We start from the raw sequence: 17,145 nt of genomic DNA on the forward strand, positions 1-17,145 counted from the left end.
AGAAGAAGGAGTGTACAGAGGCAGTGACGGGGTCATTGCGGTCCCAGAGCGGTGTGGCCCAAGCCAGGGCTTTTCCAGACAGCAGGCTGACTACGAAAGCCACCTTAGACCTTTCAGTGGGGAACTGGTCCGACATCATCTCCAAGTGTAATGAACATTGGGAAAGAAAGCCACGGCAAAACTTAGAGTCCCCATCAAATTTATCCGGCAAGGATAGTCGTATTCCAGAAGCGGCCACTCGCTGCGGAGGAGGTACAGGAGCTGGCGGAGGAGATGATTGCTGGAGCTGTGGTAGTAACTGTTGTAGCATAACAGTCAGTTGAGACAGCTGTTGGCCTTGTTGCGCAATCTGTTGTGACTGCTGGGCGACCACCGTGGTGAGGTCAGCGACAACTGGCAGAGGAACTTCAGCGGGATCCATGGCCGGATCTACTGTCACGATGCCGGCTGGCAGGTAGTGGATCCTCTGTGCCAGAGAGGGATTGGCGTGGACCGTGCTAGAGGATCGGTTCTAAGTCACTACTGGTTTTCACCAGAGCCCGCCGCAAAGCGGGATGGTCTTGCTGCGGCGGTAGTGACCAGGTCGTATCCCCTAGCAACGGCTCAACCTCTCTGGCTGCTGAAGATAGGCGCGGTACAAGGGAGTAGACAGAAGCAAGGTCGGACGTAGCAGAAGGTCGGGGCAGGCAGCAAGGATCGTAGTCAGGGGCAACGGCAGAAGGTCTGGAATCACAGGCAAGGAACACACAAGGAACGCTTTCACTGGCACTAGGGCAACAAGATCCGGCGAGGGAGTGAAGGGGAAGTGAGGTGATATAGGGAAGTGCACAGGTGTAAACACTAATTGGAACCACTGCACCAATCAGCGGTGCAGTGGCCCTTTAAATCGCAAAGACCCGGCGCGCGCGCGCCCTAGGGAGCGGGGCCGCGCGCGCCGGGACAGAACTGACGGGGAGCGAGTAAGGTACGGGAGCCGGGGTGCGCATCGCGAGCGGGCGCTACCCGCATCGCGAATCGCATCCCGGCCGGAGGTGGTAACGCAGCGCCCCGGGTCCGTGGAACCGACCGGGGCGCTGCAGTGAGGGAAGTGTAGCGAGCGCTCCGGGGAGGAGCGGGGACCCGGAGCGCTCGGCGTAACAGTTTTCTGTCTTCCATGAGCTATGGCCCACTCTCATTTCCCCCCAAAATACACACAGTAGAGGATATTCTACATGTATAACCCTACAAACGACTGGGAAGTCACTTGTAATTCTATTTTAAAAAAATTACTTATCTATTTCTTTTCAGATTTTTCTGTTGGCTCAAAGGTTAGAATTGCATTCTAGATACTTTAAAGCTTAGTTGAACACATAAAGCTGTGTTTGCATATGTTTGGTATGAAAGTAGTAAAGACATATGTGAACAATTCTCCGGTCCAGTTAGCACATAGGATGTTTGGAAGCAGCTACAAATTATGGAACATAGAAAGACCAGATATATTGTACTTGATATTTTAAACACTATTTTGTTAAGGAAATCCTGATTATATTTGCTATTGACTATTTGGGTCCACAGTCATACCCACTATGTATGTAATGCTGTCCCTCCCTTGTGTTCCTCCTGTTCTACAGTTTAGCCACTCCTTCCTTTACAGCTCAGCTCTTTCACTTCATTACTCCCTCTCTGCCTACTCTGCAGTCCTCTGTCTTTCCTCTATTTACCCTCAAAGTAACTCTCTTTCAAGCAGTATATTCACTTTCAAGCTGTTTCCTGAACACTGCACCGAAGTCTATGGGAAAATAAGGAATTGTTCCTGTAAAGTGGAAAGACTGCTCTTCACTCTATTAGACAAAGAAATCCTCCTGCTCTTCCTTGCAATGCAATCTCTCAGCTCTTTCCTTAGACCTTGCCTTGTTTGCAGTTTCCCCAGCTATCATGTTCTTCTGCCATTCAAGTCGTCATCCATTTCACCCTTTCTGTAATGGAAACAGCTGAAAACCAGAAATATGTGGCCCCACCTCTCTCTGACACAGTATCAGGAGATCAGGAAACAGACGAGGATAGACCAGCTTGCTTCATACGCATGATGCCTGCTCCTAGGAAGTAATTGAAGAGGAGGGAAAAGTATGCTTTTTGTATAGATCTTCAGCAATAAACTGGAATCCATTAACATTCCATTAATAATGAAGTTGAAAGTTTGGGTTGCTGAAACTGCAATGGCTCTACCCCCTTTGGAAAGAAAAGGCAAAAATAAGACAATATTGAGTATGTTGCTACATAGACTGAAAATACCAGAAGCACAAATGTACACCTGGGGTAGATGGCCCTAAGAATTGTCAATGGAGTACTGCAGAACAAGGAAGAAAACACAGGCTAGCAATTGGTTTGAAAGCGTTTTTGTGCCAAGCCTGCATTTTACTGCTGCTGTTCGAGCTTCAGATAAGGGAATTCTGCAGCCTTGCCTTCTCTGTCTTCTTCAGTGAAGTAAAACTGGATATAATGAGACAAGCTGTTGTCACACAAGATCCTACAAAGTGAACTTATGGCACATACGGAATCAATAGGCCTAATTCAAGCAAGAGTTCTTGACGGACCTGCGCCTAAAAGCACATAATCCATTTGCTGTTTCCTTTGAGACAGGTACTACGTATAGAAAGAATTCTTCAAAAATAAGGTTTTCTTACAACTAAAGGCAGCTTCGGCCTGTTACAATGTTATATACATTACTTTTCAGAAGGCATATGGAGAATCTGCATCTTATAATAATGTTGTTCTGACGTATAGCAAATGCAGACTTTATGGCCTGGCTAGACAGAAAGTATTACTTGTCTTTCAGTGACCTTCCTTGTAAGCATAATAGACAGAGTTGTTTTTAAGGTCCATGTTGAGGCCTTCTTGGATATCTTGCAGGCCAGTTCTAGTTGTGATGTATTAGATTTTATGGTGGTATTAGAATTCCTGTGTTTGGGCCTCAGTTACAGATTGTCTATTCCAGCTCCTTTCCTAGAAGATATGATTCAGTTGTTTTCAGGCATCAAAGATGCATAATTTAATCAAAAACATATTGGATGGATTGTACTCTATGTATTATGATATAGAACACTAGAATAGACCAAATGTGGAGTATATAACAATTAGTCAAATTCCAGTTTCCATAGGAATGTTGTGCTATGTGTGAACAACAAATCCATTGTTATTATGCACTAGTTTTGTTCCATATAAATTTGTAAGAAAAAAAAAAACCTTACTGATCTGTAAGGAAGTAGAGCATTGGCCCCTAGCAGTCGAATCATGCCTCATTAAGGATCCTCTAAACATGCATCCATGATAAGGCCATGTGCATGGACCCTAAGCTGTCAGTATATTCAAGGAATGTTGGTAGTCGGTATGAGAGAAACAGAGCCTACATTAAAATGTACACTTTTAATTATTTAACCCCTTCCCTTGTCATATATGAAAGGCATTGGTAAGTGGTAGTTCCCACATAGCACTGTAAACGCACAGTGTAGGATGGCTCAGAAGCTAAACCTGCTTCATCAGTACTAGATGCTTGTGTAACAAAATTAGGTGTTGTGGTCAATAGCAACTTTTCACTTAAGTGCTTTTACAAAGAGTCCTCCCTCTACAGGCCCATTGACACCCAACAATGGGATCACTGGGTGCCAATGGGTTGTCATGGCAGCTGAGGGCCTGACAAACTCCCTAGGACTGCCAAACATCTAAGCCTATCTAAGTTATTCCCAACCAGTGTGCCACAAGGATTCACCAAGTCCTTGTACATTCTAGGCTGTTCCGAAGTGTGCCCCATGCTAAAAAAAAAAAAAAAAAAAAAGTTGGGAAACACCGCTATAAGGCCTTGATAATACAGGGCTTAATAGGCTGCCTGACAATAAAGTCTGGATTCACACACAGTGTTATTTGCTGCATTTTGTAAGGTGAATCATGAGGCCAGATAATATTTTAGAAGTCTATAGCAAATTATTGAAAAGTCTACATATACATCATATGTTTTTTTTTTATGTTCACAGGGATATTTTTAATAATTCAGTATTTAGTAAGTAAGTGATATTTTTTATATTTCAATAGACTTCCATAAAGAACTTGAAAAATCATAGATAAATGCATGTTTTTATTATTATTATTATTATTAATAATAATAATTTTTTTTATGGTAGCGTTCCAGGACATTGAACATTTCATAAGGGGTTAAAGTACATACAATAACACAAATGCACTTAAAATGAACGTGGAACAGTAATTGCAAACTAATATATGGGGAGAGAGGGCCCTACCCGCATGGGCTTACAATCTTAAAGGGGAGGTGGAGACAGCTGGTCATTGGGAGCAGTTAGGGAAGCAGGTAATACAGTGACAGCAGTGTTATTGTAAGCTATCCCTAAAAGAGGAGTTTTTTAGGTTGTTTTTGAAGGTCTTGATGGTGGGTGAGAGAAAAATTTGTCAGGTAGAAATCTTGGAGATGGTTGTGGAGGTTCTGATGGGACCAGAGATTACGTGGGAGGCAGTATCAGGAGATCAGGTCAGAGATGTATGGAGGGGAGAGGTAGTGAATGGCCTTGTATGTCATAGTTAACAGTTTAAACATAAATACATTGTGCAATGAGTAGTGTTGGTATTGGAAGAGGTAGAGGAGGAGCAATGGGAGACATGGATTAGTCAGGCAGCAGAGTTAAGGATAGATTGGAGACGGGCAAGATGGCTTGATGGTAGGCCAAAGAGAAAAATGTTGAAGTAGTCCAAGCTGGAAATGATGAGAGTATGTAACAGTAGCTTAGTGGAGTCAAAGCTGATAAAGGAGTTGTTTCGAGAAAGGTGTTTTAGGTGGTGGCGGCGGCAGAAGGTGGTAAGAGGCTGGATGTGTGGTTTAAAGGTCAGAGCAGAATCGAAAGTGACTTCAAAACAATGAACTGGGGAAAGAATGTAGTCATTGACTGTAATTGTTAGTTTGGGCAGGGGGTGGAGCAAATTGGGGTAAAAGATAAGGAGTTCTGTTTTCTGCATGTTGAATTTTAGAAAATGGGAAGATAAGAAGAAATATATAGCTAACAGATACTTTGGGATCCTGGATAGCAGGAAGAGGTGATGTCTGGACCAGAGGGGTAGATTTGAGCGTCATCAGCATAGAGGTGTTACTTGAAGCCATGGAATTCTATGATCTGTCCCAGGTGATAAATATACAGACAAGAAGCTGTCCCAGGACAGAGCCTAGGAGGACTCCAACAGTCTTCAAAATAGGGGGGATCTTAAACGTACTAATTTGGTTAAAAAGTTTGTGATTTTAGGCGCAACAGTAATAGAAAAGTATGTTATCATGGGTATCATTTTAATCGTATTGACCCAAAGAATAAATAACACATGTCATTTTTACCATAAATTGTATGGCATGAAAACGAAACCTTCCAAAATTAGCAAATTTAATTTCCCCACACAAATAGTATTGTTTTGGTTGCGCCATACATTTAATGGTAAAGTGAGTGATGGCATTACAACAGACAACTGGTGGCGCAAAAAACAAGCCCTCATACTAGTCTGTGGATGAAAATATAAAAGTTATGATTTTTTGAAGCCGAGGAGGAAAAAATGAAAACGTAAAAATAAAATTTTCTGCGTCCTTAAGGCCCAAATGGGCTGCGTCCTTAAGGGGTTAAAAAAATGTTTTCCAGTGGAGTATCCCTTTAAAGGTGTTAGTGTTTTCTGGAGGTTGCAGGATAGAGAACATGACAGTGATGAAGTCCTGTTTAGCAGAAGTGAGTTTTGAAAGTGAGGAGTGCTTGCTTGCATGCATGCACTCAAGTCATTTTCTAGTGGCTTTCTTCCAGCGCTGCTATGTAGCCCTAGAAGCTTGCCTCAGTTGTTTTGTCAGATTTTTGTGCAGGGCTGTCTATTGATACATCAAGATCTATTGTGTGTGAGTGGGGCAAAAGCTGAGGCAATTGTATTATTTATAAAATGTAGTGGCTGCATCTGCATCGTATAGAAATGATATAGTAAAAAGTGGCAGAAGAGAGACTACGTGAATGTTGACCTACAAGGGTCTGCTAGGATCTGGACTGGGGGGACAATTGAAGGGAAGAGTAAGGGGGTTATGGTCTGATATGTGAAAAGGTGTGTTTTAGAGGTTATATATGGAACAGGGGTGCATGAAAATAAGGTCAGGTGTGTGACCCTCTGCATCGGAGGGTCTAGAGGTGGTTGACCTAAATGTGTCCATATAGATATTGAAGTCACTCATGATGATAGTGGGGATGTCTAGTGAGAGGAAATGCCGGAGCCAGATAATGAAGGGGTCAATGAAGGTTGTTACAGGGCCTTGTGGTCAGTAGATGACGGCCTTTTGGAGGTTGAAGGGGGAGTATATCCCAATCTATTCCTTCCCCGCCCTGTACTTCAAAAGAAGGGAGGGTGGGGGAAGGAATAGATTGGGATGGAGTGAAGGAACAGTCCTCCAATAACATGTTTGTTATGGAGGGGCCAGGGGAGCTGGAAAATTGAACGCTGCCATGGGAAAGTAGCAGGGAAGCTAATATCTAAGGGTGCCAGCCACATTTTTCATTATTGAAAGATAAGTTGTGGTCAAATAGAGTTCATGGATGTAGGAAAGTTTGTAACAGACAGAGCGGGTGCGCCTGAGAAAGGAATAAGGGGAGCAGGGGTCAGGCGGATGGTTATGAGGTTAGAGGGGTTGCGTGATAATGGGGGGAGCCGGTCTGTGAAAGTAGGGAAACATGATGGATGGAATTTGGTGAGGGGGCCCTGAATTAGGATAAATGTTACCAGCAATTAGAAGCAGAGAAATCTGTGACATGGCTGAGAACATTTTGAGAGGAATACCTAGAAGGCATGGAGAGATAAAAAGGTGGTTACATGGAATTCACGGGCGGTCAGAGTTTAATAAACACTTTTAAAATGGGTAATGTAAGGGAGATGAAAGGAGAAAGTTTTCCTGAGGTGTGGATATGGATCAGATACCTTCAGTTCCCATCTGGTTTAAAGGGGTACTCACGCCCCCTCCCTTAGACATGAATGCAGGGAGTGTCCACAAAGGGGGCATGGTGTGACATCACGAGGGGGCGTGACGTGACATCACGACCCCCGCCATGGGAACCCAGTGTTCTAAACATACTGTTTAGAACGCCGGGTAGAATCCAAAAGCAGAAATGGGAAATCACAGCACTGGCAGTTTAAAAAAATCCCCCTTATTCCATCCTTCTCATAAAATCATGATACAAAATCAAAGTGAGGTGCAGGAAACATAGGGCAAGACCATGGTGAGTTGTTTCTCCTACTGATCTGACATGTTTCCGCCGTACTGGGCCTTAGTTATAGAAGACTCAGTAGGAGAAACAACTCACCATGGTCTTGCCCTATATTTGCTGCACTGCACTTTGATTTTGTATCATGATTTTATAAGAAGAGGGAATAAAGGTGATTTTTTAACTGCCAGTGCTGTGATTTCCCCTTTCTGCTTTTGGATTCTGCCCGCTATCTGTTGAAGAGGACCATATTCACATGCACGGGAGAGGAACGCAATACATAACCCCCTTTTTTTTATTGCTATTAGAAAGCCAGGTGCTGCACGGTGATCCCGGCGATCAGACATCTTATCCTCTATCCTTTGGCTCAAAGGCTCAAAAGAGTCAAGTTGGCTGTTTGATGTAACTCTCATTGACTTTAATGGGAGTGGAATTAACAGAATAGGATATGCCATAAATGTCCCAGATGAGAATACTCCTTTAAATTTGTCTCTAAATTTGTTCCAGTAACTTTTGAGACTTTTTTTTACAACTTTTTAAGGTGACCATTTTCTCATAGTTGTGTAGGTATGTCAAAATCAAATTGTTTTTCTGCAGTGATAGTGAATTTATCATGTGTGGCTTTTTGGTGAAAAGTCACGCAATTTGTATCAAAGCTCTTTATTTGTCTCAACCAGACTTGGTTGTAGAGTGTATTTGCAAAAAGCCTAAGAAAAAGTCACAACAGGTTAAAAATATGTAACGGGTGGGAGCATACAAAGTGAATAATAAATTTGGTGCATGTACACATAACCACCACACAAATTAAAGGTGAAGAAAAAACGTTCACCTACACCACCCTTGATAACTTGCTCCCTATGTGTTCTCTGGTGCTAGTTTCTCTCTCCCAGAACAATATGGTGGGGTGTTAATAATTCAAAACGCTTGTCCCTTCTCTCCACCAGTATTATCTCGGGAGGCCTCCATGCACTTTAGCACTGAACCCACTAGTCATTTCTGCTCTATGTATCTCAGGAAGCTGAAATAAGAGGTAAACAGACTTGTCAGAAGTCTCATAGAAGGAGATTTATCAAAACTTGTAGAGAAGATAAAAATATTGACCAGTTTTCCATAGCAACCAATCAGATTGCTTCTTTCATTTTTGAAAAGGCCTCTGAAAAATGAAAGAAGCAAGCTGATTGGTTGTTATGGGCAACTGGTCAACTTTTCCTCTGCACAAGTTTTGATAAATCTCCCCCATAGACTTTCCGTCTTAGCCCGTATACCACACACTTCATCTTCCCAAGGTGCGCAAAGCCGATATAAAGAAACACAGTTTGTGTAGCCTCTGCCCTTCAATAAAGCAATTGGTCTCAACACCCGGACCCCACCAATACAAATTCCTGACATGTCACTATGACAAGTTTAATGAAACTCTGAGTATCAAGTCTATTGCACACTTTAAGGGTACATTCCAACACAGCGTATTTGCTGCGTATTTGCTGCTGCGTATTTTATTTTCTCTGTTGAAGTCAATGGGTAGGAAAATACGCAGCACCAAATACGCAGCAAATACGCAGCAAAATACGCCGTGTGGGAACGTACCCTAAGGGTACGTTCCCACACGGTGTATTTTGCTGCGTATTTGCTGCGTATTTGGTGCTGCGTATTTTCCTACCCATTGACTTCAACAGAGAAAATAAAATACGCAGCAAATACGCCATGTGGGAATGTACCCTTAGGGTGTGGTTCACGCTAGGTATCGACCGATATCTTTTTTTAGGGCCGATACCGATAATCGGTGGAGGTTAGGGCCGATAGCCGATAACTTATACCGATATTCCGGTATAAGTTATCGGCTATTTATCCCCCCGCGACACCGCTGCAGATCATTGATTTAAAGCGGGTGCTTTAAATCAATGCACTGCAGTGGCTTTTGCGGTGCCATAGGCCGCCGCCGCCGCCACCTCCCGCTTCTCTCCCCCTACCTGTCAGGGTGGTCCGGGCCATCCATCGTTCCTGTAGTTTCCGGAGGCGTTCCGGGTGAAGGGTGAACCGGTCCGGGCTGTCCTTCTTCTCCGGCGATCATCTTCTCCACTCCGGGCAGGCTCCGGCCTAGTACGCTGCATAGACGCCGCTGCGCAGTGACGCCAGTGCGCAGCGACGCACCTGACGTCACGGCGTAGCGGCGCCTATGCAGCTACTAGGCCGGAGCCTGCCCGGAGTGGAGAAGATGACCGCCGGAGAAGGACAGCCCGGACCGGTTCACCCTTCACCCGGAACGCCCCCGGACACTACAGGAAGGAAGGATGGATGGCCCGGACCACCCCCATTACGGGTAAGTTTAATTTTTTTTATTGACTCGTAGGGTGGGGGAGGGGCCCGACCGGTATAGCGGTATGGGCAAAAATCCATACCGGTATACCGCCCAGCACTACGGTGGGGGGTGCGACGCGGTGCGGTGGGTCGGGGGGCGGTTGCGGTGCGGTGGGGGCGGTGCGGGGGGCGGGGCATTATCGGCTTATCGGCAAGGTAATTGCCAATACCGATAATGCCCAAAATCGTGATTATCGGCCGATAATATCGGCCATACCGATAATCGGTCGATCCCTAGTTCATGCTGTGCAAAATCTGCAGCAGCAGCAGGAAATACGCTGTGTATTCCTCGCTCACCATACACACAGGGCTTTCCAGCGGCAGCCCTTTGTGTGTAATGAGTTTTGCAAGCGTGACTGTGATGCGTGGCCCCGCCTCCAACTTACTTCACACATAGGGCTGCCACCGGAAAGCCCTATGTGTATGGTGAGCGAGGAATGCGCAAAGTATTTTCCGCTGCTGCTGCTGATTTTACATAGTGGGAAATACACTGCGTATGCGGTACGTGGGACCGCACCCTTACACCATTGGCAAACCTCACATACTAAGGATTTTCCTATTTAGCTAAGACAAATTAAAAAGGAAAAGACAGTGATGGAATGCCTCCTTGCTCTCCCTCCTATCCTTGATTGACAGTCAGATCTCAACCCCTTAGCGCTGTGCATACAAATTGTGCACAAGTCCAAGATTTAGAATCAGGGCTCAGCTTCCAGCTAACTGTCAATCCAGCAGGGATAGGGGTGGGAGGGGAAGGGAGGAGGTGTTCCAGCCCTTAGAACTTCAGAGTCTTGGGAATTTTGACTTTGTATCAGAGAACAAAAGCATATTTCTATGTTATGGAAGCACAGACAGATATAAAGGTACTATGTGTCTCCTTGCTCTAATAGTTATCTAAGGCTATCCTCACATGGCAGAATGTCCGAGCGGAATTCCGCTGCAGCAGAGTCTCATTGATTTCAATAGATTCTACTGCACTGTACACACAGCAGAATTTCTGCAGCAACAACATCTGCTGCGGAAATCCTGATTCCGGCATCCGCAAAAACATTAAATGCATTTCCGAGCAGTCCTAGTGCTGTTAGGTTCTGCCGGCGCTCTTCTGTCTGTGAAATGTCTGCGCAGAAATTTTCTGTGCAGACATTTCACTGTGTAAATGTAGCCTAACAGTGTCATCATCTTGGAACCTAAATTGCAGCCGACAGATTTTATCATGCTAATTTAGTTACTGTTTTAACTGCAGAAATCACAATGACCTCAGGTGGCTGATAGGAGAATCGCACGGGAAGAAGAGTTTCATTGGAAAACTGGGTTTTCCAATTAATATGCATAATTTTTCACCCATTATCCCATATCAAGTGCCTCTCCCCATACTGCACATTACAGTGCATCAAATACATGGTACTAAGGGATATATCACAAGCAATAATAAGCCAAACCAGTTGATGATCACCAGGTGTACCAGCGGTTTCGAACAGCCAATGAACGAGCGGCTGAGCAGAGGGTTTTGGCATTATTAATAATCACTGTTTATGGTTCACCATATGGTAAAACATGTTCACTTGGTGATGGTGATTTTTTATATGGGCGAGAAGTTTATATAGGGTTTTTTTTTTTTTTTTTTTTTTAAACGTTTTACCTTTTTAAAGAAATTGTGTAATTGCTTGTACAGATCATTGCAATAAGCACTCTACTAGTACAGCCTGCAGATCTGTCATTGCAGCCATGGAGGCCTTCGGAGTGCCTCAGGCTGCAAAGACATAATCCTAGAGGTGCCAATCGGACCAAAGAACCCCCTATAATGCACAATATGATTTTAGTTGCCGCTATGGATATTCATAGCTGCAACTAGACAGCTTAATGGCCATCATCGCACTGATCTCTAATGCTGGTCATTGACGGCAGATGTTTGCCGCAGATAGCAGCCGGCACCTGCTGCACATGGAACAGGCTCAGCTAGAGCTATATTTCCCACCTGAACCATGACATACATGTACATCCTGGGTTTGGAAAGGGTTTAAACTTTAAAGGGTTATTTGGCTAAAAGCATCTTTTAAAATATGCCCAGGTTGCCTGCATTAAAAAAATAAAGCTTTACTTACCTCTCATGATCCCCCAGTGCCTACAGTATCACTACTCCCAGCCTACGTTGCAATTCTTTTCCTGGTCCCAGGGGGTCAGTGTGTCATAGTGCAGCTTAGCAAATTGCTGGCTGCATTGACGTCCCACCTCAGCCAATCACTGACTGTAGTGGGACACTGTTGTGGCCAGCAATTTGCTAAGCTGTCATGTGACACATCAACCCCCGACATCAGTAAAAGGATCTGAGGCCTGGGAGTAAAGAAAACTGTGCCCAGTAGCGGAATGTGACCCTCTGCACAGGGACACAGTTTTATGCTGTTTGATAGCCTGTTCCCTCTCACTTTATCCCCGCTACTCTCTCTCAGGGGGACAGGGACAAAGTTTCGACAACACAGACAGTGGAGCGCAGCCAGAGGAACGCTCCACAGCCTTTCTCCCACCGGCCAGCGGCGCATATCTACCATCGCCCGCTACTTGTTGCAAGACTACAACTCCCACAGCATGCCCATACAGTGAGAATATGCTGGGGGTTATAGTCTTGGAACAGCTAGTGGGCAGATGGTGGATGTGCGGGTGGGAGAAAGGCTGGGAGATGTACAGAGAAACTTGGTTTCTGTCCCCCTGAGAGAGGGTAGCAGGGATTGAGTGAGAGGGAGCGGGCTGTAAAGCAGAAAACTGTGACCCTGTGCGGAGGGTCACATTCCACTAAAGGGACACAGTTTTCTTCATTACACCAGGAGCAGCGATATCAGCGGTGGCCTCATGGGAGGTAAGTACAGACTGGGCATACTTAAAAAATGCTTTTCACTGGATAACCCCTATGAAGTACTTTTCATATCACAGAAAAAATGCTTATATTTATTACTATATCTCACTAGGTTAAGCAGATGCTTTACAAGTCTTTTTGATGTGTCCAGCTTCTGTATTTGGCACTCACTTCCTTCCCGAGTATGCTGTGCTGGGTCTCTTTAGCCAATCACTGCAGACTGCTCTGTAACCCCTTCCTCTCTGTTTTCAGACAAGAGTCTGATAGGACAGGAGTGAGCACAGGAGAGTGCTAGTCCCACCTTCACTTACTGGACTTTTTCCCTGCCTGTGCTTCAGCTTGGACAAAAATGATGCTGCAGACAGGATTGTGTTTTGGGTGGTATGGGGACCCCTAATGATTTTTTTTGTTTATAAACCATGATTTATATAAAAAGATATAATCATTTTAGAGAGGTTAATGTTTTGCAAAACAACAAAATACTTTTTTATTCTGACAGTACCCATTTAAAGAGGTTTAAATAGGCACTCATTAATCCCTTAACGACCACGGACGTAAATGTATGTCCTGGTTTGGCAGTACTTCGTGCACCAGGACGTACATTTACGTCCTGTGTATGACCGCAAGCATCGGAGCGGTGCTCGCGTCATACACGGCAGCCGGGGACCCGCCGATAATGGACGACATCCGCAATCGTGCGGATGTCCGCCATTAACCCCTCAGATGCCGTGATCTTATCAGATCTCGGCATCTGCAGGAATGTGCATGAGAAAATAGATGATCGGATCGCCCACAGCGCTGCCGCGGGGATCCGATCATCTGTAATGGCTCCCAGCGTCTCCTGCTCTGGTCTGAGATCGAGCAGACCAGAGCAGAAGATAGCCGATAATACTGATCAGTGCTATGTCCTATACTGAACAGTATTAGAAATCAAATGATTGCTATAGATAGTCCCCTATGGGGACATAAAAAGTGTTAAAAAAAAGTTGAAAAAAAAAAAAAAAAAGTAAAAAAAAAAAAAAGGGAAAGATCCCCTCCCCCAATAAAAATGAAAATTGTCAATTTTTCCCATTTTACTCCCAAAAAGCGTAACATTTTTTTAATAAACATATTTGGTATCGCCGCATGCGTAAATGTCCGAAACTATCAAAATGTAATGTTAATGATCCCGTACAATGAACGGCGTAAACGTAAAAAAATTTTTAAATGTCCAAAAATACAGCTTTTTTGTCACATTATATAAAAAAAAAATGATCAAAAATTATATAAAAGTTTTATATATGCAAAGGTGGTATCAATAAAAAGTAAAGATGACAGCGCAAAAAATGCCCTTTATACGGAAAAATTTAAAAGTTATAGGTGGTCAAAATAGGGCGATTTTAGATTACTGATTTTGTACAAAAAGTTTTAGATTTTTTTTCAAGCGGTACAAAAATATAAAAGTATCTAGCCATGGGTATCATTTTAATTGTATTGACCCACAGAATAAAGAATACATGTCATTTTTATCGTAACGTGTACAGTGTGAAAACGAAACCCTCCAAAATGTGCAAAATTGTGGTTTTCATTTAAATTTCCTCCCTAAAAAAATATTTTTGGGGGTTTGCCGTACATTTTATGGTAAAATGAGAGGTTTCCTTACAAAGTAAGTAGGTCCAGAGTAGAAGCAAATCCCCATAGGAAACGTATCCTGCTCTGGACAGTAATAAGTACTGGAAGGAATAAGATTTTTTAATAGAAGTAATTTACAAATATGTTTCACTTTCTGGCACCAGTTGATTAAAAAAATAATAATAATAATGTTTTCCAGTGGAGTACCCCTTTAACTCCAACATGGGGAGTTTGGCAGTGCAGTTGCCGAGGCAACCATACAATGTTATGTACAGAAGCCCTATTATTGAGGAAAGGGTTGTGCCCTTCAACACTGTGGGGTAAGAATTTGGGGGTGTCTTACATTTTCAGGAGTAATCACAGATGAAGAGATTCCTCATAAGTTTTATTTCAAGGGGCTACAAACCCAGTGCCACTGTCCTCGTGCGCCAGGAACCTTGTAAATCACGTGACCCCCCCGTACCCTCATTTACACCATAACACACGGACCCCCGCCCCTCCTCTATCCCGTCACGGAGCCGCCATACTATCTCTAGAATCCCCCTCTCTCCCTTATGGCTGCGGACTAAATACGAAAGGAAAGCCAGCGGCGTCACGTGACCGCGCGATAGCACGTGACCCACCCCACGTCAGACCTAGCAGGCGCAACTCCATTCTAGACACGACCGCCGTGTGGCGGTGTGTGAGAGCGAGAGTTTGTGTGTACGAGACGGAGCGGGGTGTGAAGATGGCGGACGGGGAGGCCGAGAGGGAGAGCGGCCCCAGCTCCGGCCCCGACGTTTCCGCCGAGCTCCCGCACCTGGAGGAGAGACTGCGGGAGCTAGAGAGCCACCTGCGGGCGGTGGGAGGCGCGGGAGAGGACGAGGCCTTGCAGGCAGCCAGCGACTACTGCCAGCGGTTCTGTCAGGTCAGTGAGTGCGGGGAATGGCCTTGCAGGCGGAGGCTGTGCCGCTCCCCGGGGCTCCCTGCGGCCGTAATGGTGGCTCCACGACTGGGCGGGCTCACGGCTTCTTTGTGTGTTTACATGCTACATGCATGTGCGGGCCTGTCAGCCTGTGTCCGCTCCGTACACCGGGAAGCCGCGGCCCCGTGTACGTGCTGTGCGGGATAGGGCCGGGGGTTATAGGCCCAGGCTGGGGAGGCCATTGTACGTGCTGGGTGCATGACCTCCCCGGCCCCGTCATCCCCTCACTGTCTTCTAGACAACATCCTCCATGGCTCTCCACGCCCCTCCTGCTGTGATCCTCAGCCGCCCGCCTTCTGTCTGGGCCGGCCATTGGCCTGGATTGTCACTCGCTGGGCCGTGTAACGCTATGTGTTGTAGAGAGGGGACGCTACTCCCAGCGGAGGGCTCTGTGATAGGGTCTGCACGGAGGAGCCTCCACCCACTCTGGAGAGCTTCGCATTGTCAGGGGAGAAATACGATTGCCCCCTCCCCTCTCCATTCAAGGGGAATCCAGTTGCTGCTGCAGCATAGCCTCCTGGGGGATTATGTGTTACCCTCTACATGGCTGCTGCCCTGTGTACAACCATGCTTTTGGTCGGCTATGCCCCTGGTGACAGACATGACACCTGTCAGTATCGGGGTCTTGTTTACCTAGTCCACATTGGTCAGTGCATGCATACACACTTATTCACGATCTGATCTGAAAATGAGCCTTCTGTATCAACACTGTTTGAAGTAGGTATCTTTGTTGCCCATAGCAACCAACCAGGGTCAGCATTTAATGCCTCCACTTTACAGAATGGTTGCTGATTGGCTGCTGTGGGCAACCCCCTGTAATGTCTTGGTGGTTTCTTTGTCTAATTGATGCCAGTTTGCTAGCATATGAATGTAAGTTCCCTATTAGGCTGGGTTCACACCTGCATTTGCATTTTCCATTGTTCAGCTCAGTCATTGAAACAGAACATATAAAAATCAAAAGCCAGTGGATCTGTAACAGGCAGGACACTCAGCATGTGATGGACGTCTATTAATGTATTAAGGTGTGGTGTCAGTTTTTTACCAGATGAAATAGCACTATGCATTATTCTGCATAACTTATTTACTTTCTCTCCTCAATTTTTGACAGAACCTTTTGCAGACAAGTCCTTTAATACAATTGTGGAGCCAGCCTGGATAAAGCTTGTGACTTGTGAAGAGAGGTGGTGGACAGGGCTTATTTACTAACAATCTCCAGTACAGTGACCCCTCGACCTATGATGGCCCCGACATACGATAATTTCAACATGCGAGGGCCTCTCAGAGGCCATCGCATGTTGAAGGCAGCATCAACATACAATGCTTTTTTATGTCGGGGCCATCGCATAAACGGCTATCCGGCAGCGCTGACTGCTTCAGCTGCCACTAGATAGCCGTTTACGGTGCCCCGGTGATGGTCACTTACCTGTCCTCGGGGCTCCGGCGCGTCCTCTTCGGGATCCCTGCATAGTCGGCGCTCTCCATCGACGTCATCACGTCGCTGCGCACGCAGTCCCGTCATCCAATGGGAGCGGCGTGCATAGCGACGTGATGCCGGGGAAGCAGAGGCCTTACCGGAGCATTGGGGACGCAGCGACAGCGATGGACGGCGACATCCCAGGCAGCGGTGACGGTCCGGAGCGGCGGGGACAGGTGAGTACAACTTCGTCTAACAGTGGTCTACAACCTGCAGACCTCCACATGTTGCAAAACTACAACACCCAGCATGCTGGGTGTTGTAGTTTTGCAACATCTGGAGGTCCGCAGGTTGTAGACCACTGTCCTATACTTTACATTGCATGGATCCCTCAACATACGATGGTTTCAACAAACGATGGTCCGTTTGGAACGGATTACCATCGTATGTTGAGGGATCACTGTACTTTACTTTTGACTGCAATGCAATTCAGGGCAGGCTCTGACAAAAGAAGGCTTCCCCTTAAAGTTCCAATATGGAACTCCTCAAATTGTGCACTGGACAGCAGAATCCCATTGAAAATAATGGGAGACTGAATTCTATTCTTAATAATTTTGAAAAAAATTGCCATAGTGTGCATGGGCCCTTTGCAAATCCAGATGTCTGCCCTAGTGTTTTTTTTTTTTTTTGTTTATTTGTTTGCTCT

At 45.4% G+C, this 17,145-nt stretch overlaps 1 protein-coding gene across 3 annotated transcripts in view; it reads left to right on the plus strand.

The window, feature by feature from the left end:
- Positions 1-1,261: 1,261 nt before the first annotated feature.
- Positions 1,262-17,145, plus strand: part of ZNF292 (zinc finger protein 292) — a 93,657-nt gene continuing 77,773 nt past the window's right edge. Inside the window, exon 1 of one of the 3 annotated variants that reach the window (XM_056566045.1) lies at positions 1,262-2,619. Coding sequence is in view for 2 of the 3 variants with exons in the window: in XM_056566043.1 (XP_056422018.1) it covers positions 14,789-14,968 (180 nt within the window). In the remaining variant the exon portion in view is untranslated. Of the gene's footprint in view, positions 2,620-14,601; positions 14,969-16,558; positions 16,676-17,145 lie in introns of those variants that run through there. The other 2 variants (XM_056566043.1, XM_056566044.1) reach the window with 2 other exon arrangements.

The sequence above is a fragment of the Hyla sarda genome, chromosome 3 (assembly GCF_029499605.1).
Source record: "Hyla sarda isolate aHylSar1 chromosome 3, aHylSar1.hap1, whole genome shotgun sequence".
NCBI classification, from domain to species: domain Eukaryota; kingdom Metazoa; phylum Chordata; class Amphibia; order Anura; family Hylidae; genus Hyla; species Hyla sarda.